Below are 25,490 nucleotides of genomic sequence, written 5' to 3'. Positions count from 1 at the left end.
AGTCCGGGGAACCTCTCTGCATAGTCCATGAATGGGGCCCAAGTATTGCAGAAGAGATTTAAATTGCTCACACAGAGTGCTGTCACTTCTTCAGCGAACACAATGTCCCAACATTTGGACCACCACAATGGGATGGAAGGGCCCTCCGGGTGTTTCCAGAGCCTTGCCAGGGCGATTTTGGCCGCTGTTAGTAGGTGGGTACAGGGGTGTGATACATGGCCTGATAGCAGTAGGTCCCCATCCCCAGTATCTCCCAGCAGGATAATCCCTGGATCCCAGGGAATCGTGGGACCTGTGATCGAGTGGATATGGTCCAGCACGCCCCTCCAGTAGTTCGTGGCTTTTGGGCATGTCCATAAAAGGTAGAATAGCGTTCGCTCAGAGGGATAGCTTCTCCAGCAGTTCGGCGAGATATCTGAGTTGGTCCTGTGCAGTTGCGCCGGGGTGACATAGTATCTATAGCACACTTTAAACCAGCCCTCCCTGTTGGTAACGCATGGAGCGCTCTTGTGCAGTCTTGCCCAGATTTTGTTCCACGTTTCGGGCTCAATTGTTCACCCCAGGTCTCTTTCCCAGTTGATCATATATTTTTCCTTAGATTCGGAATTTGATTTCTCCAGGAGCCTATACAGGGTAGAGACTTTCCCTTTAGGTGGGGTGGATGTTAGTGTACGTTCTAGCGGCGTTGGGCTTCTTGATCCCCGCTCGTTAACTATTCTTTGGGAGATCCAATGGCGGATCTGTGCGTAATGAAACCTCTCCTCTTCTAGAACTTTAAGTCTGTCTTGCCCTGCAGGCTTCAAATGTGAGTGGGAGGCCTCCCTCCAAAAAATCAGAGACCTTCCGAAGGCCCCCCTCTTTCCAGGCTGAGAATCTTCGGGAGTTAAGTCCAGGGGAGAAATCGGGGTTATCCTATATTGGTGTTAGAGGGCCTAGAGTCCCCCATGCCTCCCCATTTCTTAGCCACTTCCTTCCAGTTCTTCACTGTGTTCCGTGTTGCTGTGAGGGGATTTAAGTTGGGCTGAGCTTTCGGGGTGCGCATGTGTGACAGGTTGGACAGTGGGGGTTTACACCATGTCTCCTCTAGCTGCACCCTGCATGGCCGGTCTGTCACCTGAGACCAAGAGAATGCATACGATAGTTGGGCCACCCTCCTATATCTGGATACGTCTGGTATCCCCAACCCCCTGAGATTGCGATTATGGATCATGATCTTCCTTGCTATTCTGGGTTTTTTCCCCCTCCAGATGAACCTCATTATGCCTCTTAGCAGGGCGCTGAGGTCACTTTCAGGAATATGTGTCGGGAGTGCAAGACAATGGTAGATCAACCGAGGGATCAAGTTCATTTTTAGCGCTGCTATGCGACCCAACCAGGAGATTACTTGGTTATTCCAACGATTGAGATACCCCCTTGAAGTCTTTGAAAAGTTGTGGAAAGTTGCATTGGTGGTATTTTGGGGAATTCGGACCTCTAGGTATCTGATTGCGGAATCAGCCCACGGGATAGGGAGGCTGGGAGTGAGACGTTCCTTCTGCTGTTTTGTCAGATTAATTACTATTGCGGAGGACTTATCATAGTTCACCGTGAATCCGGAAGTCTTACCAAAAGCGCAAAGCTCCTCTAACAGGAGTTTTAAGGATGTCTTTGGACATGTTATAGTTAGGAGTATGTCATCAGCATACAATGCGACTTTGTATTCCTTTCCCCCTATTGTAAGCCCCCTGATGTCTGGGTTTTGCCGGATCCTCTCTGCGAACGGCTCCATGGACAAAGCGAACACCAGGGTGGATAACGTGCAGCCCTGGTTATGGTTATGCCTTCTGATCTATTGCCATTCATTCGGGGTTGAGTGGTTGGGCACTGATAGTTCACCATGACCCAATTCACAAAACTGTGGCCTAATCCCTTGTGTGTGAGTGTTCGCCTGATGTACTGCCAGTCTACCAAGTCGAACGCTTTGTGTGCGTCCAGAGAAATAACCAACAATCCCTCCCCTCTTCTGTTGGCGGTTTCAATAAGATTGTGTTCTTCTAATGTTATCGTGCGTACCCCTACCTGGAATAGATCCCGTCTGATCTCCGGCAACTAACCCCAGAAGGATCTCTCCCAATCTAGATGCCAGAACTTTAGAATAAATCTTCATAAGTGTTATCGGCCTATAAGAGGCCGCTTGTACAGGATCCTTCCCCTGTTTATGGGTTAATATGGTAAGGGCCTCTGCCATGGATTTAGTAACCCTCCCAGATCCCAGGAACAAATTAAACAAGAGAGTTAATTGTGGGGCCAAGATGCATGCAAATGTTTTGTAGAATTTTTAAGTTAGCCCGTCCGTCCCTGGGGCAGTGTTCTTCAAAGTTTTTATGGCCTCAGTAACCTCTTCCAACGTGATTAGAGCTTCCAGTGACTCAAAGTGGGATGTGGCATTGGGCGGGCTGGAGGATTGTAAATACTGGTGGTACAAGGGTTGATCTCTCGAGGAGGTTGGGGGGAATTGTCATGATTGATCAATGGTGGGCTACAAAGACTAATTTATCAGCTTCAGTGTATCAGACTATCCCATCCTCTCCAATAAGTCGGGTGATATTATTTCGGTTATGTACCTTTTGCAGTTTGTAAACAAGGATATGGTTTGTCTTATTACTTTTATGGTAATAACATTGTTTTGCATATGCGAGAGCTCTAGTCGAGTGGGCTGCCCAGTGAATTTCCAGGGCACTTCTACATCTCCTCAGCGCCCTCTCTGCCTTTCTCTTTCAACATGTTTTTAATTCCTTCTCCAGGGAGCTGAAACTCTTAGCTCTAGGTCTGAGGTTTGGATCTTGAAGATCCGATATTGTTCGGCTGCTACGCTAATGAGTTTCCCTCTTATTACTGGTTTCATGGCCTCCCATAATGTCTCTGCGGATGTATTAGGGGTTGCATTTTCCCTAAAGTAGTTAGTTAAGGACACCTCCACTTCTCCTTTTATTATCTCATCTAGCAGGAGGGAATCGTTCAGCTTCCAATACTTTGGTGGAGGAGCCGGGCACCGGATAGTGAGATGGCAGCCGATACCGAGGCATGGTCTGAGATCATCGGGTATGGATGTATACTGTTCGGATACAGGGGAACAATGCTCCTGTGATCAGGAGGAGGTTGATCTGAGCGTGACCCTCGTGGGCATTGGAGTAAAAGTTGAAGTCTCTGTCCTCCGGGTTTGCCAGGCACCATACATCTATCGTTCCTGTTGCCCTTAAATGCCTGGCAAAGGCGAGTTCTCGCACAAAGTCTGGGCTAGATGGGGGGGGGGGGGGGGGAGATTTATCTTTCATCGGGTCGGGGACCATGTTAAAATCTCCCCCAATAATGAGGTGCCCTTCTGCAAAAGTCAGTAGAATCTGCAGCAAATCCATTAGAAACTTCTCTTGGCCTGTGTTAGGGGCATAGATCCCCCACTATTGTAATCGGCTGTTCCACCATATGCCCTTTCAATAGGAGGTATCTACCTGTGGGTCCTTTTTTATTGTAAGATTGGTTAGGGGGAAATTGTCGCTGAGTAGGATTGCCACCCCTCTCTTTTTCTCCCCAGAGGTGGCAAAGTAGGACTTTTTAAATCGCTTAAATCTTATTTGATGCTCGTCTTCCACTAATATGTGCGTCTCTTGGAGAATAACTATATATCCGCCTAGGGCGTTGAGTCTACTTTCTACCGATTTACTCTTTCTGGGGGAATTGAGGCCCTGGGCGTTCAAAGTGAGAATGCAGGCATTCCTACCTTCCTCTGACCCCATGAGTTTCCTGAATAGGCTCGGCTAGGGGCGCCTGTATAATGGTTCTTCTGTTGGGATTCTGGAGTGCCATTCTGGCTAATTATGCGTGTGCACGCGCTTCATCTGTGAATTTCTGAGTTGTGAACTGTATTATTAACTGAGAGAGTTAGGGAGATAAACTACCCTTGCCTCCTTTACCCTCTCCTTTTCCTCTTCTCCCCTTCCCCCTCCCCCAAACTCATGGGATGAGAACAGCTGCATCCAATGGGGTAACTAACCAGCCCCTTACCGGATAACTGTAACTAATGGGGCGAGCTAGCTCTAGCGAGATAACGATCATTAGCAAGTCGACCACTGTGCTGGGTCTAAGCACGTCTGAGCCAGTCATTTCGTTCACTCTATTGTAGGCAGGACCTAAGGGGTATCGGAGCACCTCCGCACAGTTCAGCGCTCCACCCCCCATCCCCAGGGGAGGATACATGGCCCAGGCATCATTGTACGTGGCCCATGAGGGGCGTAGGGACACTAAATTTCCATGTGACAGCAGCAGCGTGGATGGTCAGTCTGGATTGGGTGGCTTCCGAGGGCTCCGGAGTCTGCGCTGAGACCAAAAGCCGGAAGAGGGTGACTTCGCTTTAATTTTTGATTTCGAACCTTAGAGCATTTTTCAGAACCCCTTTATTCTCGACATAAGTCTTTGACACAAGCATCACACTTCACTGTTTTTTGTATTGTCTGAATCCTAGTTCTTTAGCACCCAGCTCCTTTTCCCCCCCCTTTAACAGTTTGGGGACTTCCTGAAGCTTTTAACTTTGCTTTTCTATTTCCACCATTCGCTCCCAGTTGCAGTTAATTCCTACTTGTCTCTGCAGAGTTTGAAAATCACACATACCTGTATGTTACATTACTGTGGCCCTTGCGATTGTAGATGATGCTGACCTTTTTTACTTAGATGTGCAGAAACTAACGCCATCATTACCTGAGAAACCTCCAAAGGACACCGGTCCAATAGATGACAGCCCCTCCATTACAGACAACGTGAGCCAGGGAGACCCAACAGACCTTCAGGACAAGAAGATAGACTGTCGATCCGGTCCTGTCCCTACGCTAAGTATCACCCCAGCCACTGGTAAGTCTTAAAATCTTTTCTGTAAAAAATGATCTTGAGATTAGCTTCATGACCTTGTCTATGTTCTGTACATTGAAACCTTTACTGCAGTCTTTTGTTAGAATTTCCGTGGCATTTTAGATTGTCAACTTATTGGACCAACTGATCAAGGTTCATTTCCAGGTCAGCTTGTTGTAGGTTCAGGAGTAAACTATAAGATTGACCATAATGTGCGCATTTATCAACAAGAAATGATAGCGTGAAAGGATAAGGCTGCTGAAGTGTGCAGTGGCGCTGGCCCTCTTGTTCATAATGTGTGAAAAACTAAATATCTTCATTAATATGGATGCTATAAAGTTCCATCTATACTCTAAATGTTTTTTTAACCTGGCAATGGTGGGTCCTTGCCTTCTTCAGATGTATGGCCTCAGAAGCGAGAGTCTCATATCTCCTTCAGCCGGCAGCCCTCCCAGCCAGATCCAAATGACCAACGCCGTCTGCGCTGCCCGGTGTATGTGTATAACTGTGCACTGGATGTGCTGCGAGAGCAGCTAGTCACACCTCGCCCAGAGAAGGTTGCTCGGGATATCTTCTTCAGGTAAGGAATTATAGATTTGTGTTTCTTGCTGCTAGTTTTGCACAACCCCTGCACCTCTCGTATTAAGAATTGTCAGTGAAAGTGGAAATTAGGGCTTTCGTTGGTGGCGGCTCACTATTGATTTAATTGGCGGTGAGGGATTTTTGCATTTCTTACTTCATAAGGGGGAATAGCATGGAATGTGCCACACGCAGGGTGTTCTTCCAGGTATACAAGTGTGTGTGTGTGTGTGTCTTATCTCATTTGTCCAGCAGACATTCTTTTTCAGAGGTGCTGGTGGAGATGTCTTAAGTTTCTCATGCTCTCCCATGTCAGGCATGAGTAGCTCACATGTTTCTGCTTTTGCTTTTGGATTCTAGGACTTGTAATCCTGCATTTACAATTAAAAAGCAGCACTACACGTTCCAGAATGCAAGGAATGTGCCAGGACTGGGCAGCAGGTTATTCATGTAGGACATGGAACAAAGTGAGAGCTCAGTCTAGGAATGTATTGTGGGTGATGGATGCATCTAAAACTGTTCATTTTTCCTTCAGTGAGTATAGGCAGCAGGACTGCAGCACCGGGGAAGTGTTTCAGGATGTAAAAACAAGGTAGTTCCCACATGCCTTGCTGTTCCTCTCAATTTCTGGGAGTGCCTGTGCTTGTGCTGCATGAGCTTCAAATGTTTGTCACAGAGCGACTACCACCATCAGGCAACAAGGTTGGGTTATCACATGATGGGGCTTGGTGAAAACAAGGGCCTGTGTGTGTTGTAGGAAACCCCCTAGATGATCACACCAGAAGAACATACAACCCGCTAGGGAAAAAGGCCCAATACACCTCTTGCAAGGATAACAAGTTTATTTCCACACACAAATGGAAAGCGCCAACAAAGTCTCTGCTGCCGCGGAACGTTCTGCTAAAATCTGCATGAGCATCACATTATAAAGGTAGACAGCGTCATCATTGACATCATTACATGCACAGCCGGTTGGTGAGACCCTACAGAAGTCACCTTCTCCTTAGGGGATACCATGCCATTGGTCCCAGCCCCGTCATCCATCTTCTTCCACGTCTGCGATGCTGCAGTCATCGGCTACAAAGCGTCCAAGTGGCAATCATATTGACATCTCTATCTCTGTGACAGGGCACCTGGTACGAGCAGACAGGGGCCTCGGGGGGGGGGGGGGGGGGGAAAGAAGGTCATACTAGCTCACATACTTCACTCGCTACCAGACAGGCTGGCATCTCTCTGAGGTCTTCCAGCCTCGTTGTGGGCTATAATTACCTCCCTCCTTGCACCTCGAAGTACAAATCGCGTGACCTAGAAGTAAGGCCAGGAAAGCCCTGCTTTCTAATCTTTTTGATGGATCAGGGGTCTAACATGTTTATGATCAGTTGTCTGGTGCTGGTTGATAACTTGGAATTCAGAGGTCCTAAAGCTGGGACATTTGGGGTGCTATAACTTAGAAATGGGACTGGTGGGGGTCAGAGGCCTGTGCCCTCTTTCTCATGGGATCGTAATGTTTACAGCCCTCTTCCCATGGCCTTGAAGGGCACATTCTTCCCAGGGCGCGAAGGTTGGCAACATTTTAATACAATTAAGGGTTTATGGATCTGTGTAGCTCCGGTCTTTCTCCTCAGTGCCTGGGATACAAACTATTCCTTTGCTCATGTTTGCAGCCTAGGCCTGGGATGCTGACTGCCACGCTGTGTCTAAGCTTTGTGCCACTGTATGTGGGCTAATATCTAAGATGGCTGCTATTCCCGCATGTATACTGCATCTATCGTGCATGCAATAATGTAATCTTGCAGAAGCCTTTAAGGGCACCCCCCGGTACAGTACCGTACCGTACAGTACCTATGGTGTCCTTTGCCTGAAGTGCTTGAGCGTGCCGGAAGATCATGTCCCCTTCCCAACAGTGTGTGTAGACTTGCACATGGCAGTAATCGGGGTGGAACATGGAAGTTGTGTGGAGTAGACAATCTCATGATCAGAAACTCTTTGAGAATACGCCATCAAACTGTTAATAAACAAACGCGAGACCTGAAGCTGCGCTGGGGCAGTCCTCCCATGACACAAGGCTGCGCTGGGGCAGTCCTCCCATGACACAAGGCTGCGCTGGGGCAGTCCTCCCATGACACAAGGCTGCGCTGGGGCAGTCCTCCCATGACACAAGGCTGTGCTGGGGCAGTCATCACATGACACGGGGCTGCGCTGGGGCAGTCCTGGCATGACACAGGGCTGCGCTGGGGCAGTCCTGGCATGACACAGGGCTGCGCTGGGACAGTCCTCACATGGCACAAGATGGTGCTGGGGCAGTCCTCACATGGCACGGGGCGGTGCTGGGGCACTCCTCACATGGCACGAGGCGGCGCTGGGGAAGTCATTACATGACACCAGACTGCACTGTGGCAGTCATCACATGACATGAGGCTGTGCAAGGGCTGTGCTAGGGAGGCATCACATGGCACAAGGCTGTTGGATCATTAATCTGGCAACCCCGTTTTATGGGAATTTAACAACCAAGCCCAATACAAGAATCACACAATGAAACTATTTATTCAATAGCAGATGATCGAAGCTACAGTTTATTGGTCCAACAACAGAACGTCACACCACACTCTGGCATAGACAAGCTTCTTTTTGATAACGTATGTGTTTAAGGCATAATTATGTCTTCTGAGGTTATGCTGTCCTTCTTAGTGGACCCTTACATTTATGGTTTTTGCCCTTTTGAGACTGCTAACCTTTTTGGGTCAGAGGGACATTAAAGAGTGTTTATCACCCTACGTTGATTGTAAGAAGTAGGCTGCTATTTTAGTTTTGACTGCCTCAGGGGGTACACACCGATTTACTGCATTAGTAGCCAATGTATTAGTAGCCTCCTCCCGGATACTCCAGCTCTACCCCCTCAGTGGCCTCCTTCTGATTCGGGCCTGCATTGCCTTCGGGATCACTGAGTCTGGCGGTCGGCACCTGCACCACTGCGCAGCCTGGCACCATCTCCTGCAGTAGTCCACTGTCCACCACTGATAACGGTGTACTTCACTGCTCTGTAGCCTGACAACTTATGATATGATATGGCATTTGTAACGCGCCTATACACAAGTGTTTCATCTGCTGCATCGGACCACCGCCTACGAACTGCATCTGCTCCACTGCACAGTCTGCCCTGCACTTCCATCTGCTGCAGAGGGCTGCTGCTCAACGGATCGCTTCCGCACTGCTGTGCAACCCGACACTACCATGTACTTCAGCGGCCCACTGTTCTGCGGTTTCCATCTACACCGCTGCGCACCCCCCTGCCAGCAGCTCCAGCTCTACCCCCACCGCGGGGTAGCTTCCCTACCCTCCACACAGTCTCTACTGCCTAACCCTCCACCACCTTGGGTCCAACTTGCACACACTAAGTACCCCAGCTCTCACCCTTCCCTCTCCTTGCCTGACACACGCCTTTCACTCTCCACACCTGAGCCTCCTGCCCCCTCCTTTCCTGCCCGGACCCAACCAATACTACTCATCCTTGCCTTCTACCTACCACACTTTCCTGCAGTCTGACCTTCTTCCCTCCTTCCTAGCTCAGGCCCATCCACTCCTCATTACCTGCTCCTGCTCTAACCCACCCTGACTCTCAGCCACCTTCCTTACAATCTCTACAGCTGAGCCTCCTCCAACCTCATTCCAACTCTGTCACTACCTCTTGACCATTTGCCCAACCCCTCCTCAATACCTGCTCCTGCTGCTGTTCCAATTCCTCCCTGACTCTGAGCCACCTCCACACAGCCTATACAGCTGAGCCTCCTCCAACGTCCTCCCAACTTGGTCCCTATTACTTCTCGCTGCCTGCCCCTGATCTTGTACGTCCTGACTCTCTTCTTTCTATCCTCCAAACCGAGCAGCATCCTGTATACCAACCAGTACACTAATCAGTGCCTTCTCATCTTCTACACCAGCACGGACTCAACTACATCTGCTACATTGATCCCTGTCTCACCATTATAAGACTTTTCAGCAAAGGATCATCATAGCCCCTAGTCTCACTTGCTCCCTCTGTTATGCGTCCTGCCAAATCTCCTCTTCGTCCTCTATTCCCTCTCCTCCCTTTTCACTCACCCCTCCACTCCCTTTCCCTCCTACTCTCCTTTTCCCTTCTCCTCATGCCCTGTCCCTTCTCACATCCCCTCCTCCACTCTTCCTATCCTACACCTATCCTCTCTTCCCGCCCTAATCTTCTCTACCCCCCCTACTGCTCATCACTCCAGCCTCATGAACATTGCTCTGTGGAACGCCAGATCCATCTGCAACAAGACCGCAGCCGTCCTAGACATGTTCTTCCGTCTCAACTTTCATTTCCTATGTCTTACTGAAACCTGGATACCCCCTCCCCCCACAACACCTCTGTACCCGCTTCTCTAACCACATCCTCATCCTCCTTCTCTCACATCTACTGGCCGTGGTGTAGGTATTGCCCTCCTCTACCACCCTAAATACCTTTCCTCTACCTCTACACCATCTCTTCCTTCTTTTCCTTCCTTCGAATTTCTCTACAAATCTTTCTCCTCTCCTCACCCCATCTCTTTTCTAATCATCTATCGACCTCCTGGTCCTCTTTCTTCCTTCTATGAAGACCTTGACCACCTCCTTTCGCTTATCTCTACCTCCCCCTCTCCTCTAACTGTACTCGGTGACTTTAACCTTCACTTATCGTCTTCCCCTTATTCCTCATCCCTCTTCTCCATCCTTGACTCTTACCTCCTTTCCCCTCTTCCTTCTTCTCCTACTCACTCCTCTGGCTCCACTCTAGACCTCATCTTCAATTCTTCCTACCCTTCTTCTCCTGTCTCTACTCTTCCTATCCACCTCTCTGATCATGCCTTACACTCCTTCTCCCTTACTCCCCTTCCACACCCACTCGCCGCTAGCCCCTCTCCTCCCATCTTCTCACGGCGTGACCTTTGCAACTTTGATCCCTCCCTCTTCATTGACACCTGCTCCTCTTCTCTTCCCTCTCTCCAAGATTTCTCTTTACTATCAGCCAGTGATGCTCTATCCTCTCTCTCCCCTCTTCTATTTCTTCTTCCCTTGATCAACTCTACCCCCTTTCTTTCTTCCGTCCAACCCGGAAACCCTCTCAACCATGGCTCACCCCTCAACTTCTCTCTATGCGGCGTCTCATCAGACGTCTTGAGAGACTCTGGCTCAAATCTCCTTCACTTTCCAACCAAACGTCTTATTTCTCATACCACTCTCTTTATGACTGTTGTCTGGCCTCGGCTAAACGATCCTACTACTCTAACCTTCTTCATTCCCAAGCCTCTCACCCTCGCCGCATCTTCCAAACTCTCACAACTTCTCTCTCCTCCTACCCCTGATCCCTCTTCCTCCTCTACCCTTTCTCCCTCTGGCTTTGCTAACTTCTCCTCCTCTCCCTACCCCATCTACCTGTATGTCTGTCTTCTCACCTGTTTCCCCCTCTGAAGTCTCCACCCTCCTTTCCAAAGCCCACCCTACATCCACCCCTACTGACCCTCTCCCATCCCTTCTTATCCACAAGATCTACCATCTTCTCATCCCCTACCTTATTTCCTTCTTCAACGCCTGCCTTTCATTGGCCACCTTCCCCTCTCCTTTCAAACACGCCACTATCATCCCTATTTTGAAGAAACCTTCGGCCGATCCCCCTTCTCACCTCTAACTTCAACACTATTTCTCTTCTCCCATTCCTCTCTAAGCTGCTAGAGCGCCTTGCCTACTCCCAGCGCTCAACCTTTGTCACCAATCTCTCCCTCCTACCCCCCTCCCAATCTGGCTTCAATCCTAAACACTCTCCTGAAACTGCTCTTGCGTATATCCCTAACTCCCTTCTCTCTGCTCGACACTCCAAGCAATCCTCTGTCCTTATTCTTCTTGACCTCTCTGCTGCGTTCGACACTGTCGATCACCCCCTCCTTCTTAACACCCTCTCCTCCTTTGGATTCACAGGCTCTGTCCTTAACTGGCTATCCTCGTATCTCTCCTCCCGCTCTTTCACTGTTTCCTGGGGTGGCCGGTCCTCTCCAGCCCAACCTCTTTAGTAGGGCGTACCTCAGGGTTCAGTGCTCGGTCCTTTCCTTTTCTCACTCTACACCTCCCTCCTTGCCTCTGTTCTCTCCTTGTTTGGCATTTCCCACCATTTCTATGCTGACGACACTCAACTCTTCCTTTCTTTCTCTTCCTTCACATCCGACCTCCACCTGAAACTCTCTTCCTGCCTTACTGCCTTAAAGAAATGGATGTCTTCCCGCTTTCTCTCCCTCAACACTGACAAGACTGAAGTCGTCTTTTTCCCCTCCAACTCTCTTCCCCCTCCCTCCCCTCCCTCTTTCATTCATTTCCCTCCCACTAATCTCCCTATCTCTCTCCACGCTCGGAACTTAGGCGTCCACTTTGACTCCTCACTCTCTTTCTCCCACCATATCTCTCTCACTTCTCGTGCCCGTCGCTACCACCTCTTCAATATTCGCAAAATCCGCCCTTCTCTCACCTTTCATGCTACTAAACTTCTAATCTCCTATTATCTTCTCTCGCCTCTTCTACTGCTCCTCCTTACTCTTTGGCCTACCTACTTCTCATCTCGATCCCCTCAAGTCTATCTACCACTCTGCTATCCGTACCCTCTGTCTCCTTACCTCCTGCATCTCAGCTTCCCTCTCCTCCCTTGGTTGGCTTCCATTTCACTCTCAACTTAAATTTCACTTTCTCTGCCTGGTCTTCAAATCTCTCCATGGACTCGCTCCCCCCTACCTCTCCTCCCTCCTCTCTTTTTACACTCCCTCCCGCTCCCTTCGTTCAGCTGATCACTTCCTTCTGACTGTGCCTCCGTCCCCTTGTGCCCCCTCCCGTTTGCGCTCCTTCCAGCTCCTAGCTTCCCTGCACTGGAACTCCCTACCTCCCTCAATTCGTTCTATTGCTACTTTCTTCTCATTTCGCACCTCCCTTAAATCTCTCCTTCTCCACCCCCCGCCTTGAAACTCCCTCCCCTTCTTGCTCCCCCTCCTTTCTTTCTCCTTCCCTTGATTCCCTCCCTCCACTCCCTACTACCCCACTCTTGCCCTTTCCCCTCTCTCCTCCTTCTCCTCCCCTCCTCTCCTCTCCCTCACATTCCCACAGCTTTTCTCTCCCTATTCCCTCCAGTTTAATTGCTCTTCTTACTGGTTTATTGATTGAGTCCTACTGTAATTTGCTTCTACCGTTATATTTGTTTTTTGTATCAAGTTGTTCAATTGTGCAGCGCTTTGGCGTTAAGCGCAATATAAACTAATAAATACAATACAAATACAATGGGTACTGCTGGGAAAGATTTTCTTTTTGCTGCTTCCCTCACATAGATTTCTATGACACACCCTTTCTTTTTGCTTTGTTTGGACTCCTGCCCTGACTTTTTGGAGGTAAGGTAAAGCCTTATGCTTCACTTCCCTTATCCTTTCGTTCATTGCTGAGGGTCCACACGGGGGAGGGTCAGGGGGGTCTCATCAGTCTGAAGGAATAGCCAGTACTTACAGACTGTGTTTCTCTTAGTGAATTTCTTCTATTGTTATAATTGCACACATCACCCTAGAGTGAAGAGCAATTAAGATACTTTGTACCCTTATAACCTTTTCTGTAATTGCTATTTGGTTACTTTTTGAATGTGCCTAGGATAGTCTGGTGCCATGCTTTATACTTTTAACTTGTGCATTTTGGATTTACCGTACAGGGCTACTAAAGGGGGGCTAGTAGTAAGACAATGATTTGTTGTCCTTTGGCCATATTGTTCTTTGGCTTTCTTCCTGCCTTCTTTGGCCAGGAAATGCCATATCTTTAATGCCATTTCCTGGGAAAAGCTGCTGAGAGGCAGTTTGTGGGTGAGCCCGGATATGGGGGCTGGGCCTTCTGGTCCCAGTACACATTCTGGTGCCTGAATGTCTGTTGAGGGGCAGATATTGTGGCAAGTGTCTATCCATGGTTGACTAGCCACTGCCAGTTTCAATGGTGTAGATCCTTACAGTTGGTGGATCGGAGCGCGCTCCCAGCCCTTTGTTTGCACATTGAGGATATCCGCCTGATTGTGGTAACGTCTGTTGCAACTGGTCTTCATCGTTCCCTAGAGCTGTCCTGAGGTTGTCTGCTCCGCAGACGTCTTACTTTTTCTCCATTTGGGTGTTCTGCTGGAAGCAGTCTGCAACCAATTCCTAAACCCTGTGACTGCCAGGAACTAAATCTGTGTCTGAAAGTGACATCTGCAGCCGTGACCTCCAGGCAAAGAAGACCGCCGACAATGGAATCCAGAACCCAGCAGTGATCGCTGGAGAAATCAGTCAGTGGTGCAAGTGAGCCTATCTGGTTCTGTCCTTTAAAACACCACCATGACCTCCATAACCAATTCCAGATTATATTCCAGGTTCTGGATGCATAGCAAGGTGTCATCGGCATACAATGATACAATGATATCAGGTGGCTAATGCCCGTCTCAAGGTACTCGGACCTCAAATATCGGTTCCATGGCAAGGATGTACAGCAGAGGGGATAGTGGGCACCCTTGTCTGGTTCCTTTATTCCAGTTCCCACGCATTAAAAAAATTTGTGTTTACCAGTTTTTACCCTAGCAGTGGGATGGGTGTAAATCAACTGCACCCATCTCAAGTCTGCCGAAAGCCCATCCTGCTTATCACCGCATAGAGCCAGTCCTACCTCACTACGAATGCATTGACCGCGGCCAGCGTTGCTTTAGCACAGAGCTACCCAGGACGCTGTATGAAAAATGACATGGTGCAGCCTACGCAGGTTCCAGGACATGTTCCTCCCTGGTACATAACCGGTCTGATCTGGGTGGATAATCGTGTGGATCGCTCGCTTTAGATGATTCGCCAAAGTAGCCGTCAGGATCTTACCATCTTGATTAAGCATGGACAAGGGCCTATACGATTCTCACCTCGTGCGTGGCTTCTGTGGTTTCAGGAGCGGGATGATAATCGATTCTCTTAGACTGAGGGAGGGTCCCCTGTTTCGAAGGAGTCCTGAAAGACACCCAGGAGCTGGGGGGCCAACTCGTATATGAATTCTTTATAGAACTCCCCAGGCAAGCCATCCGAGCCAGGGGTCTTGCCCGTAGAGAGCGCCCGAATCGTGCATCTCATTTCTTCCAATGTAATGGACTCCTTTAAACCCCGAATCGCCTCATGACTCAAACAAGACAGGTCTTTCCCATCCAGCACCTCCCTAATGTGCGCCTGCGATACCTTTTGGACCTTCGTGATAGAGGGTACTGTAAAATTCTTTGAAAGCCTTGTTAATTTCAACCTTTGTCTGGCGTGGAGCCACATTCTGCATTTGTATTTCAAGAATTGGACTCCTCCTCTCCTCACTCTTATACAACCATGCCAATGGCCTTACTGCTTTGTCCCCTTCCTTATGTTGTCTCTCAATATACTTTGCATAATTATGCTTTCCCATTATTTCCCAACATTCTATGCCCTTATTCCTGAGTCTAACTGTATCCGCCCCTTCTCCATTCTGCCCTGCACAGGACTGCTCCGCCTGCCGCAGTTGGTCCTATGTTTCAGTTAACTCCCTCCTCACCCTGGTTTGAACACATCTGGATTCTGCTATGATGGCATTCCTGATGACAACCTTAAGGGCTTCCCATAGTGTGCCCGTGCTGGGGACGCTACCCAGTTTATGTTGGACATATTCTGCAATGCTTTTTCTAATATTGTCACGGAATGGGACGTCACTTAAGGACTCACTGCTGAGTCTCCATGTAGGAATTGGGGGCTATACTGCCATTGCAAGCTAAGGGGCGCGTGATCGGACAGCACGCTACCACTATATTCTGCAAGAGGAAAGCCAGCCGAACTCTCTTGATCGATAAAGTCATGATCTGGACTCCATGCGCAGCAGAGTAATCGGAGTAGTGGCTGGTGTTTGGGTGCAGTGTCTTTCGGATGTCTATCGGGTCAAATGCATCTAAGAGTGTATGCAGAGACCTCGCTGTGGGGCAGGTTTACTCATCCTGGTATCAGACCTATCCATTTGTGGGTCTAAAGTGCAATTGAAGTCTCCTCCCCACATTACTTTACCATTCCTATTGGGGCTGAGCGTATGGTACAGCGACTGGACAAACAAAGCAGCATTATGGGTCGGTGTAAACGTATTAATCAGGCATACCTCCAAATGTTCCAACAGACACTGCACTAACACCATTCGTCTGTTTTAAACTGGATTACCCTGAAGGGTACTGAAGGCGATATCCAGATCAACACCCCTCTTGCATACGCTGAATAGGGAAAACCAAACATCTGCCCATGCCAATTACCAGCCTGCAGAGGATGCTTCTCAGCTGTTAAATGCATCACTTGCAACAGCGCGATATATGAATTTTCCTTCTCCAGAAGGAAAAACTCTATAACGTTTCACAAAATTATTCAAATCCCTCACATTCCAGTTAAGTGTATTAATTGAGCTAGCCATTCATGCATAAAGTTTTGGATCAGCCCCTCCCTGGTATGCATGACAGGCACTGCAGACGTGCACCAGGCTGCAACGTAAGAACTCCCCCTTCATTCACAGTCCCTCTCAGGCTACGTGCCGGCCAACCTTGTCCCTTAACAACCCTCACATTGCCTCCCTCCCCCCAAAAAAATAGCCCCGCACAGTCGCCCATGCATGGGCTTATCTGCTTCTTGCAGCTGCCACTGGAGTGTACCGCAGTGGCTGGGCACAAACAAAAGTGCCTAAAAAATAAAAAAAGAAATTTAAAAAAAGAAATTGAAAACGCCAAACGGGGAGGAAAGAAGAAACCCCAAGAGGTCCGTGAGCAAAGCATTTACTAGTACAGGCTTAGCATTTTCTACTGAAGGTGTGTATCAGATACCATGTGCTATAGGCCAAAGAGGTCATACGATGAAGAGAGGTACAGCCCCTAACAACCAACATTCGCATGTGACAACCCGCTCATCCTGGGGCCCCCACCATTCGCACCACTCCCAGCAGGCCCAGGCCAGCGTGGCAGTGTCTGGCCCAGCTCATCCGTCATTCTCTACATTCCCGGTTGCTCCTTGCTCCTGGCCCTGGGTACCTGTTAGGCAGAATCCTGTGCAGTTCCCTTGGGGACAACTGCAAGAAGATTAAGACTACAGGTGTTTGGCAGTAAACCCAATTGGTAGCAGTCTGTACCACCCAGATTTACCTGGTAGCTTTGCCTGAGCAGTCAGACTTCTCTCAAGAAGAGTTAGGCAGTATACAGAGCATACACAATACGGCCAAAAACACAGTAGAACAAGCAAACGCTGACCAGAGCTTTGTATCAAAAGTATATAATCATTTATTTAACACACACTTTAGAAAATACACTAGCACTATTAATCAAAAGCAAGTTCCAACACAATCAGAAAAGTATTTACACCTCCATTTCCCAACACTTTTAAGAGACAAAATCAAGTTACTGACGGCAGGGTATACTGTAGAGCCTAAGTTCATAACCCAGGCCCACCTTGAATGGAGCAAAGCGAAATGTGCCCGGGATCACACGGTTTAGCAATGCATTCAAGTCTTTGTAGAAATGTTCAAAAGAGGTTGGGGTGGTTCAAAAGACAGTTAGAAGGTCTGGGGGCCAACCCAGTTGGAAAGCCAAGGATTTAAGCGTCACCTTGGGCAAACCGAAGAAACGCAGGCCAGTATGAAAACAGTACCTTAAAGAGTGAGGAAGCTCCAGCGGTGGCAGTTGTTCCTGGCAGCGGGTGCAGTTTGTGCTTTCAACCAGGGGTAGAGAGGATCTCGTCGAGGAGGAAACTTGGAGTCGTTGCACTGCCCAGGGAAGAAAGCAGCAACGGAGTTCGTCGATGAAAAGGTGTGTTCCTGGTATTCGCGGTCACAGTGGTGCAGCTTGGCTATCCGGCCGCCGGGGTGCTTGGCACGGGGTGATTCGACCAAGAGATGTCCTGGAAGGTGAAATGGCGAACTGGTTGATCCCACCAGCTCAGAGGGAGAAGACTCTTCCAGCAGAAGATCTCCTCTTGTCGTCTGGAAAGTGGTGAGGTCGTTGCAGCAGGGCTCCACCGGTGGTGTCGTCGTTGCAGATGGCTCAGCTTCTTCCCTCTTCGGATTTCTTAGGTCCTGTGGCGACTTCTGAAGTTCCAGTCCCAAGAGCCCTGCTTTTATGCAGAAAAACCCTGATTCAATAGCCTAGCTGTCACTCAAACATGCTAAGTGGTGAGCCGGGTGGCTCACCACTGGCCCAATCAGACCAGAGTGCAACTTGAGTTGCTAAGGCAACGCAGTCCAGGGTGCCAATTCCCCCACCCACACATCCTGTGGAACCCAGACAGAGTGGCACCAGTTGGAGGGCTTCTGTGGCGAAGCCCGCCAAAAAGTGGAACAAAGGGCTGACCTTGGTTGGAGTTACAGAGACGGACACGAACGCCATTTTAGAAAAGAGTTCTGGCAAAAAGACCCAACCGTTGATTTAATATTAAATAAATAAACCAGCGGTATCTTTAACATTACACCAAAAAGTAGTGCATTTAAAATCAATAGGAAAATCCCATAGGAAATATTCTGGTGGAATATTTTGCGTGGTAACCACTGCCACCAGCCAGAAACGCGACAAGGGGGGACTGGATAGTGCCCCCTTGGAAACAGACCCAGGGCCAATCGAATTAATCCCTTCCAGAACTTCCACAATATGATGGTTTGTACTGGTTCTGTTCACAATTTTGGACTAGTTAAGTCAATGGTGACTTTACATGCCCTGGGAGACAGTAGTCAGTCCCAGGGTATGGAGTCTATGTTTGGGGGTCACTATGACACCCCTGTGTTACTGCACTGAGGGTGCTGTGTAACACACACACAAAAAACAGATGATACCCTATGGAGTAAAAGACCCCATAGCCCCTAAGCACACACAAAGTCAGAGACATACCTCAAATCATGCCTAAGAGTGGGAGGAAAAGAGTCTCACTCTTAGCAGGAGAAAAAAACAAACCCCAAAAATCCAGCAAAGCTGCTGGGGGACTCACTAGGTTTGGAAAATTAGCCTTATAAGAGAATACTCCCTATCAGTATCTTGTCCGACTTCGGCTGGGAATATCTACTCCCTGTCCAGCCAGTCCTGCGCTTCCTCCGGAAGTTCATAAAAGAGGGCCTTATTTTTATACAAGACCTTCAGCCTCGCCGGATATATCAGCATGCATCTCAAGCCAGCTGATCTCAGTCGTGCCTTGACCACCCAGAACTGTGCACGACTCTTACCGCCAGATCTGCCAAGGCCCTGCGCAGTACCCCTCCCTGCCTCGAGAACGCCAGGATCTTTTCACGGTCCTTGTAATTAAGGACCTTAGCAATTATGGGTCTGGGGGGGGAGGGCACCCGGCGGTGGTCTCCTTGCCAAAGCCCTGTGCGCTCGCTCAATCGTGAAACCCTGGGTAAGGTTCCCAGGGCCATCTTCTTGTAAAAAGAAGTTCTCCACATATGTAGAGGCTGACAATCCGGACATTGTTTTTACGGGCCCTCCCTTCGGCCTCCTCCACTCTATTTTCAAGCAAGCTAACCTTCTGTTTCAGAATATGGACCTCTTAACTCGTCTCCTGGCACTCTGCTATGTTTTCCTTAGCTTGAATTTCCAAACTGGAGATTCGCTCTGCCAGGCTCCTGACGTCTTGCTTCACCTTGATTTCCTCTATCTGGGTGCCCAGTGTGGCTTTTAGGTCAGCAATAGCCGTTGGCAGTTGGTTGTGCCTTTCTGTAGTGTCCCTTGCTTCTCCTGAGGTGGCACCGTATCCGCTGCTAGCGCGGGCTCCTGTCACAGGGTCTTGGTAAAGGCGTCCACGGTCAACTGGGCGGTTTTCTGCTTGGCAGCTTTTGAAGGCATCCTAGGTGTCTTGTATGTCCCTGCTGTAAGTGGGTGTTGGGGCCACCTGTCAGCTGCGGGGGTACTCCCCTATATATAATCAGGGCTGCCCAGGAGAACGGCTAAGAACACTAAGACTAACGCAACTGACCTACCATCAGGTGTCAGCCGGTGTAACGTTCCCTGCAAGCGTCACTGAGGGGACCCTTCTCCCTCCATTCTGTAGCACCAGATAATCTTCAGTCGGCCGTGGCAAAATCAGCTACGTAAGACAGACAAAAATACTAACCTTGGGCAAACGTCAAGGAAGCTCAAAAAAATTAAAATGGCAAATCGAGGATGCTCCAATAGAGAGAGTAACTGAATTTAAATACCTGGGAGTGATGTTGGATAATTCAAATCAGGAAAAGGCGATGCAAACTGCACTATGTACAAAAATCAGGGGTTTAACTACCCAGGCACAGGCTGTAGACAAGACATTTGGCCGCTTTTCTATTGTTCCCCTCTTGAACTTCTACAAAGCAAAGGTCGTCCCCGCCATCTGCTACGGAGCGGAAGCAATGCCATTCCTACCAACCCAGATCTGGACAGAATTGGAAAGCTACTTTTGGAGAAAGGTCCTCTTCTTTTCAAAATCAACCCCGATTGTGCTTATAAGATGAGAACTAAGCCAACTATCCCTGAAGGGAGTTATTGAGAATAATGCCCTGATGTTAAACAGAAAAATCCTTCTTGACGATCGTCCAAAATTCTTGAATGCCATAGTGGAAGAACATCTAGGTGCACAAAGTCCTCACCTAAACAACTGGATAAAAATCCAAGACGACAAACTGGAAGAGATTCAAAGCACAAAAAGAACTTTCAGAGAACCCAATAAAAACACAAAAAAGACTATACGAGAAAGATTGGATCACTACTTTAGACACAGCTGCAAAATACAAACTTGTGGCGCATCTTCCATTCCAGGCAAGAAAGCTCCACGAACCACAAGCCTTCCTGGCAAAATATCCAAACAGGAAGCTCAGAAACCTATTTCTGAGAGCACGACTAAACCTCTTACCCACAAACAAAATTTTAAAGATCAGAAACCAGCCAGCATTCAACACGTGCAGATTCTGCAATAACCAGGCCACGGTGGAAACGATACGGCACCTTCTACTCGCGTGTCCAGCGGTCGACCACATCAGAAAACCTTATTTGGAAAACATCCTCGCCTCATCTTGTATACACGAAGAACAACTATGGTGGTCTCAGCTGATTGGAGGAGAGAAGACTACGTGGGTGACTGCCGCGACAAACATTTTAGATCTTATTCTAAACTCTAATATAACGTCATCCACGACATAGTCCACAGACCCAATAATACAAGAAAATGTGGCCGACGAGACAGTTTTATGAAACACCCTTGTAAAAACCTTTTAGGATAAATCAAGAATAAAAAAAACTTAAAATATCGGCTACTCCTCCTTTCTTTAGCGGCAGGCACCCGCTCAGCCCCTTCTGACTGCTGGGTTTGTAGTTCGCCACTCCAGGCACCTGCCCAGTGGTAATTCACAGGTCAAAGACTGTGACAAGGACCCTGGACTGTAGCGCTGAGTATTAGCCTCTTGGGTGTTTCTCCTGTGGCTCCAACACACGCCAAGGTTCTCTGCTGCAGCTGCTCAGCTTACCAGTGTAGGCAAAGTCAAGCCCCTTCGTTCTTTCTCCCAGCAATCCAGCAACAGAAGTTGCGGTGCAGGCACCCTTTTCCAATACAGTTGTCCTGCGCTATGGGCACTAGCCATAGGCGCCCACACTGTAGCCACCCAGCAGGTGCCCATCTTCAAATGCAGCTGTAGTGCAAGAGGGCTGGCCCCAAAGACACCCCCTCCAGACAGGGGTTTGGACCCCTGACCACTCTTTGCCCATGTAGATCTTAGTTACAATGTTTGTATCTCCTCCACTCCAACAGGGAGGAGCTCTGGCTGTATTCTTCCTTGCTGCACAACCTGCGGCTCTTCTTCCATGGATCAACACTCACAAGTCATGTGCCTGGGCTAAATAACCCAAGTCGGGCGCTTACTCAGTGGTGCTTGAGCGGCCGCTGACATGCAAGATCGCCAAAACTCAGCCGCAACGCCTTCTGTCCACTGTGATCCAGATCTCCCTCGCAGAAAGGTCCAATGATAGTCCCACCCGACTTACGGGCCGCCAATCCAATTTCTGTGTGGTGTGCAAGCGCTTATTAGAACTCACAGGGCCCCCAAGGGATTGTTGAACTCTGGCAGCGTGCATTCCAGTCCCTGCACTGCCCTCACCCTGTCCCCGGACAGAGGCTGCGGTATCTTGGCGCCTGCTCGCTCATCGGTGCTCCAGCTCCCACACCACATAGTTCATAAATCATGCAGTATCAGCTGCGCATCTTCATGTAGCCTTCGTCCTCCACTGAGAAAGGTCCTGATGGCAATCTCACCCGTCTTGTGGGCCGTCAATTGCCATACTGTGTGCAAACACAGTCCACAGCACGGCGGGCCAGCCAGTCCACTGCCCTTGCGCTTCCCCCCCTGTGACTGCAGTGTCTCTGTGGCTGCTGCTGGCCCTCCGAGCTCCTGGCTCATTCTCCGTTCAATCCCCAAAGCACGTATCGTTGCTCTCCCCTCTTCACAGCAGCCTGCTGCAGAAGTTAGCACTTGCTCTGTCAGCTAGCTCCACATTGTTATGTGGGCGGACCGCCGTTGCGGTCCGCGCATACAGGACACTACGCCAGGGTGTGGGAGGGGCGGGTTTAAGTTGACGGCAGTTGCCGTGTTGTAAGAAATAAAGAAGGTTGAATACTTCTGTGGCTCCGTGTGGCCTTATTGAATGCATGAGTGTTTGGGGCCCTCCAAGGGTGACAAAGGGTACACTCCCACGTATCTGACTGCGGGGCCTGCCGCCGGGCAGTAAAGCACGTTGGCGCGCCCCCCCCCCTCAAGAAATGTACTCTGCCACACGTCGCAGCCAAAGCTGTTACTTGGGCCTGCCTTCACGGAAGCCCGCGAGATCCTCCTGACGCCCATCACGAGGCGTCCGGGAGTGAAGCGCGAAGTCGCTGGCATTACACGTGCGCATCTCCACGGCGGACTGCAGAAGTCGAGATTCCCATCGTACGAAGGCGTGACGGGACTGCAGAAGTATCTTCACCCGGACACACTGAGTCAGCGTGCAGGCGGCGTTCGACGGAAGCACCCGACAGGCTTAAAGCATCTGTTCTTCATAATTCGGCTGCTCCAGACACGTCGGAGATACTTCCAACACGCCGAACACAAAGGGATATCACGCATGTGAAGCACACAGGCATGCAAGTAAGATAAAACTTCTATGCAGTGATTGCAGTGATTGGTTCCTCAAATCACCTTAAAGGGGCCCCTATTTCCCTCACACAGTGAAAATGGTTGCCAGACATTTGGTCGAAACCATTTGGTCGAATTTTTTTTTTTTGGGGGGGGGGGGGGTCCCCCCTATCCCCTTTTTTTTTTTCTAAAAAATCCTTTTTTTCCCCTAAACTAAAACCTACAAAATATATATATATATATAAAAAAAAAAATCGACCAAATGCCTTTCGACGAAATGTCAGGACACCAGTGAAAATGGTACACATCTGATACGCTATCATGTCGGACCCGGCACTTGCGACGGCGTCTTCCTCAGGAGGGGCAGATAACCCTCAAGGAAATGACCAGATACAACCACAGATCTCTGGTGGCTCATCCCAGGTGATGCAAATGCCAAACCCGTTTGAAATACGGGACACATCCAATTTAGGACTGCGCTGGTCCACATGGCTCAGGGACTTCAAGTTTTATGCTGGAGCCATTGGTTTAACTGATGACGAGAGACTCAAAAACACGCTCTTCATGGCAGTGGGGCCGGCAGTAAGGGACATTGCAGGTGAACTGCTGGACGTGGACACTGTAACATATCAAGCACTCCACGCCAAACTGTCGGAATACTTCGCCCCACACACAAACGTTGATTATGAACGCCACATCTTCCGCACGACTAGGCAAGAAAAGGGAGAATCCATCTACAATTTCGTCATGCGCCTTTGCATAAAACTCAAACACTGCGAATTCCACAAATACTCGAATGAAGAGGCGCTCAGATCACAAGTCATTGCAGGCTCTCTCTCTCAACCATTTCGGAAACAGTTGCTGCAAAAGCAGAGATCCCTCGAAGAAATACTTGCGCTGGCTCGCATGAAGGCTGCAGTGGACTCGCAACTAGACAATCTGGGGAAAGTCTCCATACAACACCACACGGAGATCCCTGACACTGTTAACAAACTACATGCGAATCCCGCCCAGGGAAACAAACGCACTGACGCCACGTGCTACAAGTGCGGATACGAATACCCGCACGCGGGGGACTGTCCGGCGTTGGGACAACAATGCGCCACCTGCGGGGGAATGGACCATTACAGGGCCATGTGTAAAAATGCGCCAGGACCAGCCCCAAATAGACGTCGACCTCGGGAAAGGCGAAGGTACTCCCGGCAAAGTCCAACAAGATCTAGAGGGGACTCTGACCGCACAGCCTACAAGAGGGATTAAAAAGACCGGAGAAGCACCTACTTGCGCGAAGATAGACAACCCCAATATGAAGCGAGATGCTCTCAAAGACGAAGCTTCGTCAGATATATCGAAATGCGGTCACCATCCAGCAGCGAATCTCCCTTGTCTGAAGAAGACCAGAGGAAAAAAGGGCTACGTGTGGGTCCTCAACAACAACACCGCGGCCACTCAACACAGCCCCACCCTCATCCTACACGTCAATAACACCCCAATGAAGTTCCTGATAGACACAGGAGCAACGGTTAACATTATTAGCGAACAAGAACTCAAGTCACTCACACCGACACCCAAGATAAAACCTGCCACTGTGGACATATACCCATACGGTGTCACAACACCCTTACCCTGCATAGGCACAATCACAGCGTGGTGCACCCACAAAGAACATGCAGCCAAGATTCCCCTACACATCTTGAAGACTGAGGCTAACAGTGGATGCATACTGAGTTTCCGAACGGCAGTGGACATGGGCCTGGTACACATTTTATACCAGCTGATGGCCTACAAATATATTTCCAAACCAGACGCCATTGAACAATCTTTCCCAAATCTATTCCGCTGACTTGAAAAACTAAAAGGGAAAAAGCTTCGTCTACACATCAACCCACTCATTAAACCAGTGGCACAACACTATCGAGGCATCCCTATCAATATACAAAAGCAGGTGGAGGACGAGTTGGACAAACTGATTAAAATCAACGTCATCAAACCAGTTTCAGGCCCCACGCCTTGGGTGTCACCCATCGTCCCCGTCCCAAAGAAATCCCCGGACAGATCCATACGCTTGTGCGTCGACATGCGCAGGGCCAACGTTGCCATTGAAAGAGAAAGGCATCAGGCGCCCAGAATCACAGACATGATTCACCTCCTTCATGGGGTGAAAATCTTCTCAAAGCTGGATTTAACGAAAGGCTATAATCAGATAGGAATATCACTGGAGTCTCGATATATCGCTACTTTTGTTACCCTTCTTGGCCTTTTTCAGTACAAACGACTCATCCGCCGCCAAAATATTCCAGGAGGAAATACACAAGGTAATCCGCCATGTTCCGAACTGTCTGAATTACTCGGACGATGTGCTGGTATATGGAAAAATGCAAGAGGAGCATGACGTAGCACTGCATAGAGTGTGCCAAGCCCTACAAGACGGAGGACTCACCCTTAACAAGTCGAAATGTGAATTCTCAAAAGGCTCTCTAAGATTCTTCGGGCACATCTTTTCGGAAAACGGGATGAGACCAGACCCAGACAAAGTTAAAGCACTCAACTCGGCCACGCCACCTGAAAACGTCAGACTTGCGCTCGTTCCTAGGGCTGGCCAGTTACTGTGCAAGATATCTGAAGGACTACGCGACTGTGAGCAACCCCCTACGCCTGCTCGCGTGCAAAGACACACCATTCACGTGGTCGCTGGAGTGCCAGAAGGCATTTGAAACCATTCGAAATGCCATTTCACAAGCGGGTGACATGCCATATTTTGACGCCCGTCGAGACACTGAAGTAATTGTTGATGCTAGCCCGGTAGGACTGGGCGCCATACTCGCCCAAAAAGACCTGGCAGATCCACACATCATACACATAGTGGCATACGC

General features: G+C 49.2%; 1 protein-coding gene across 8 annotated transcripts in view; it reads left to right on the top strand.

Annotated features, from left to right (window-relative positions):
* The window catches only part of SZT2 (SZT2 subunit of KICSTOR complex), a 2,035,845-nt gene that overhangs the window by 797,597 nt on the left and 1,212,758 nt on the right, over window positions 1-25,490 (top strand). For 6 of the 8 annotated variants that reach the window (XM_069642432.1, XM_069642427.1, XM_069642428.1 and 3 more), the window contains exons 25-27: window positions 4,705-4,881; window positions 5,278-5,458; window positions 5,993-6,049. In XM_069642432.1, the coding sequence (XP_069498533.1) occupies window positions 4,705-4,881; window positions 5,278-5,458; window positions 5,993-6,049 (415 nt within the window). The remainder of the gene's footprint in view (window positions 1-4,704; window positions 4,882-5,277; window positions 5,459-5,992; window positions 6,050-25,490) is intronic. The other 2 variants (XM_069642429.1, XM_069642434.1) reach the window with 1 other exon arrangement.

This window comes from Ambystoma mexicanum, chromosome 1q (genome assembly GCF_040938575.1).
Source record: "Ambystoma mexicanum isolate Mex_15411 chromosome 1q, UKY_AmexF1_1, whole genome shotgun sequence".
In the NCBI taxonomy this organism is placed as follows: Eukaryota; Metazoa; Chordata; class Amphibia; order Caudata; family Ambystomatidae; genus Ambystoma; species Ambystoma mexicanum.
The sequence above is the reverse complement of the archived record's forward strand: the minus strand, read 5'-3'. Positions and strand labels throughout refer to the sequence as shown.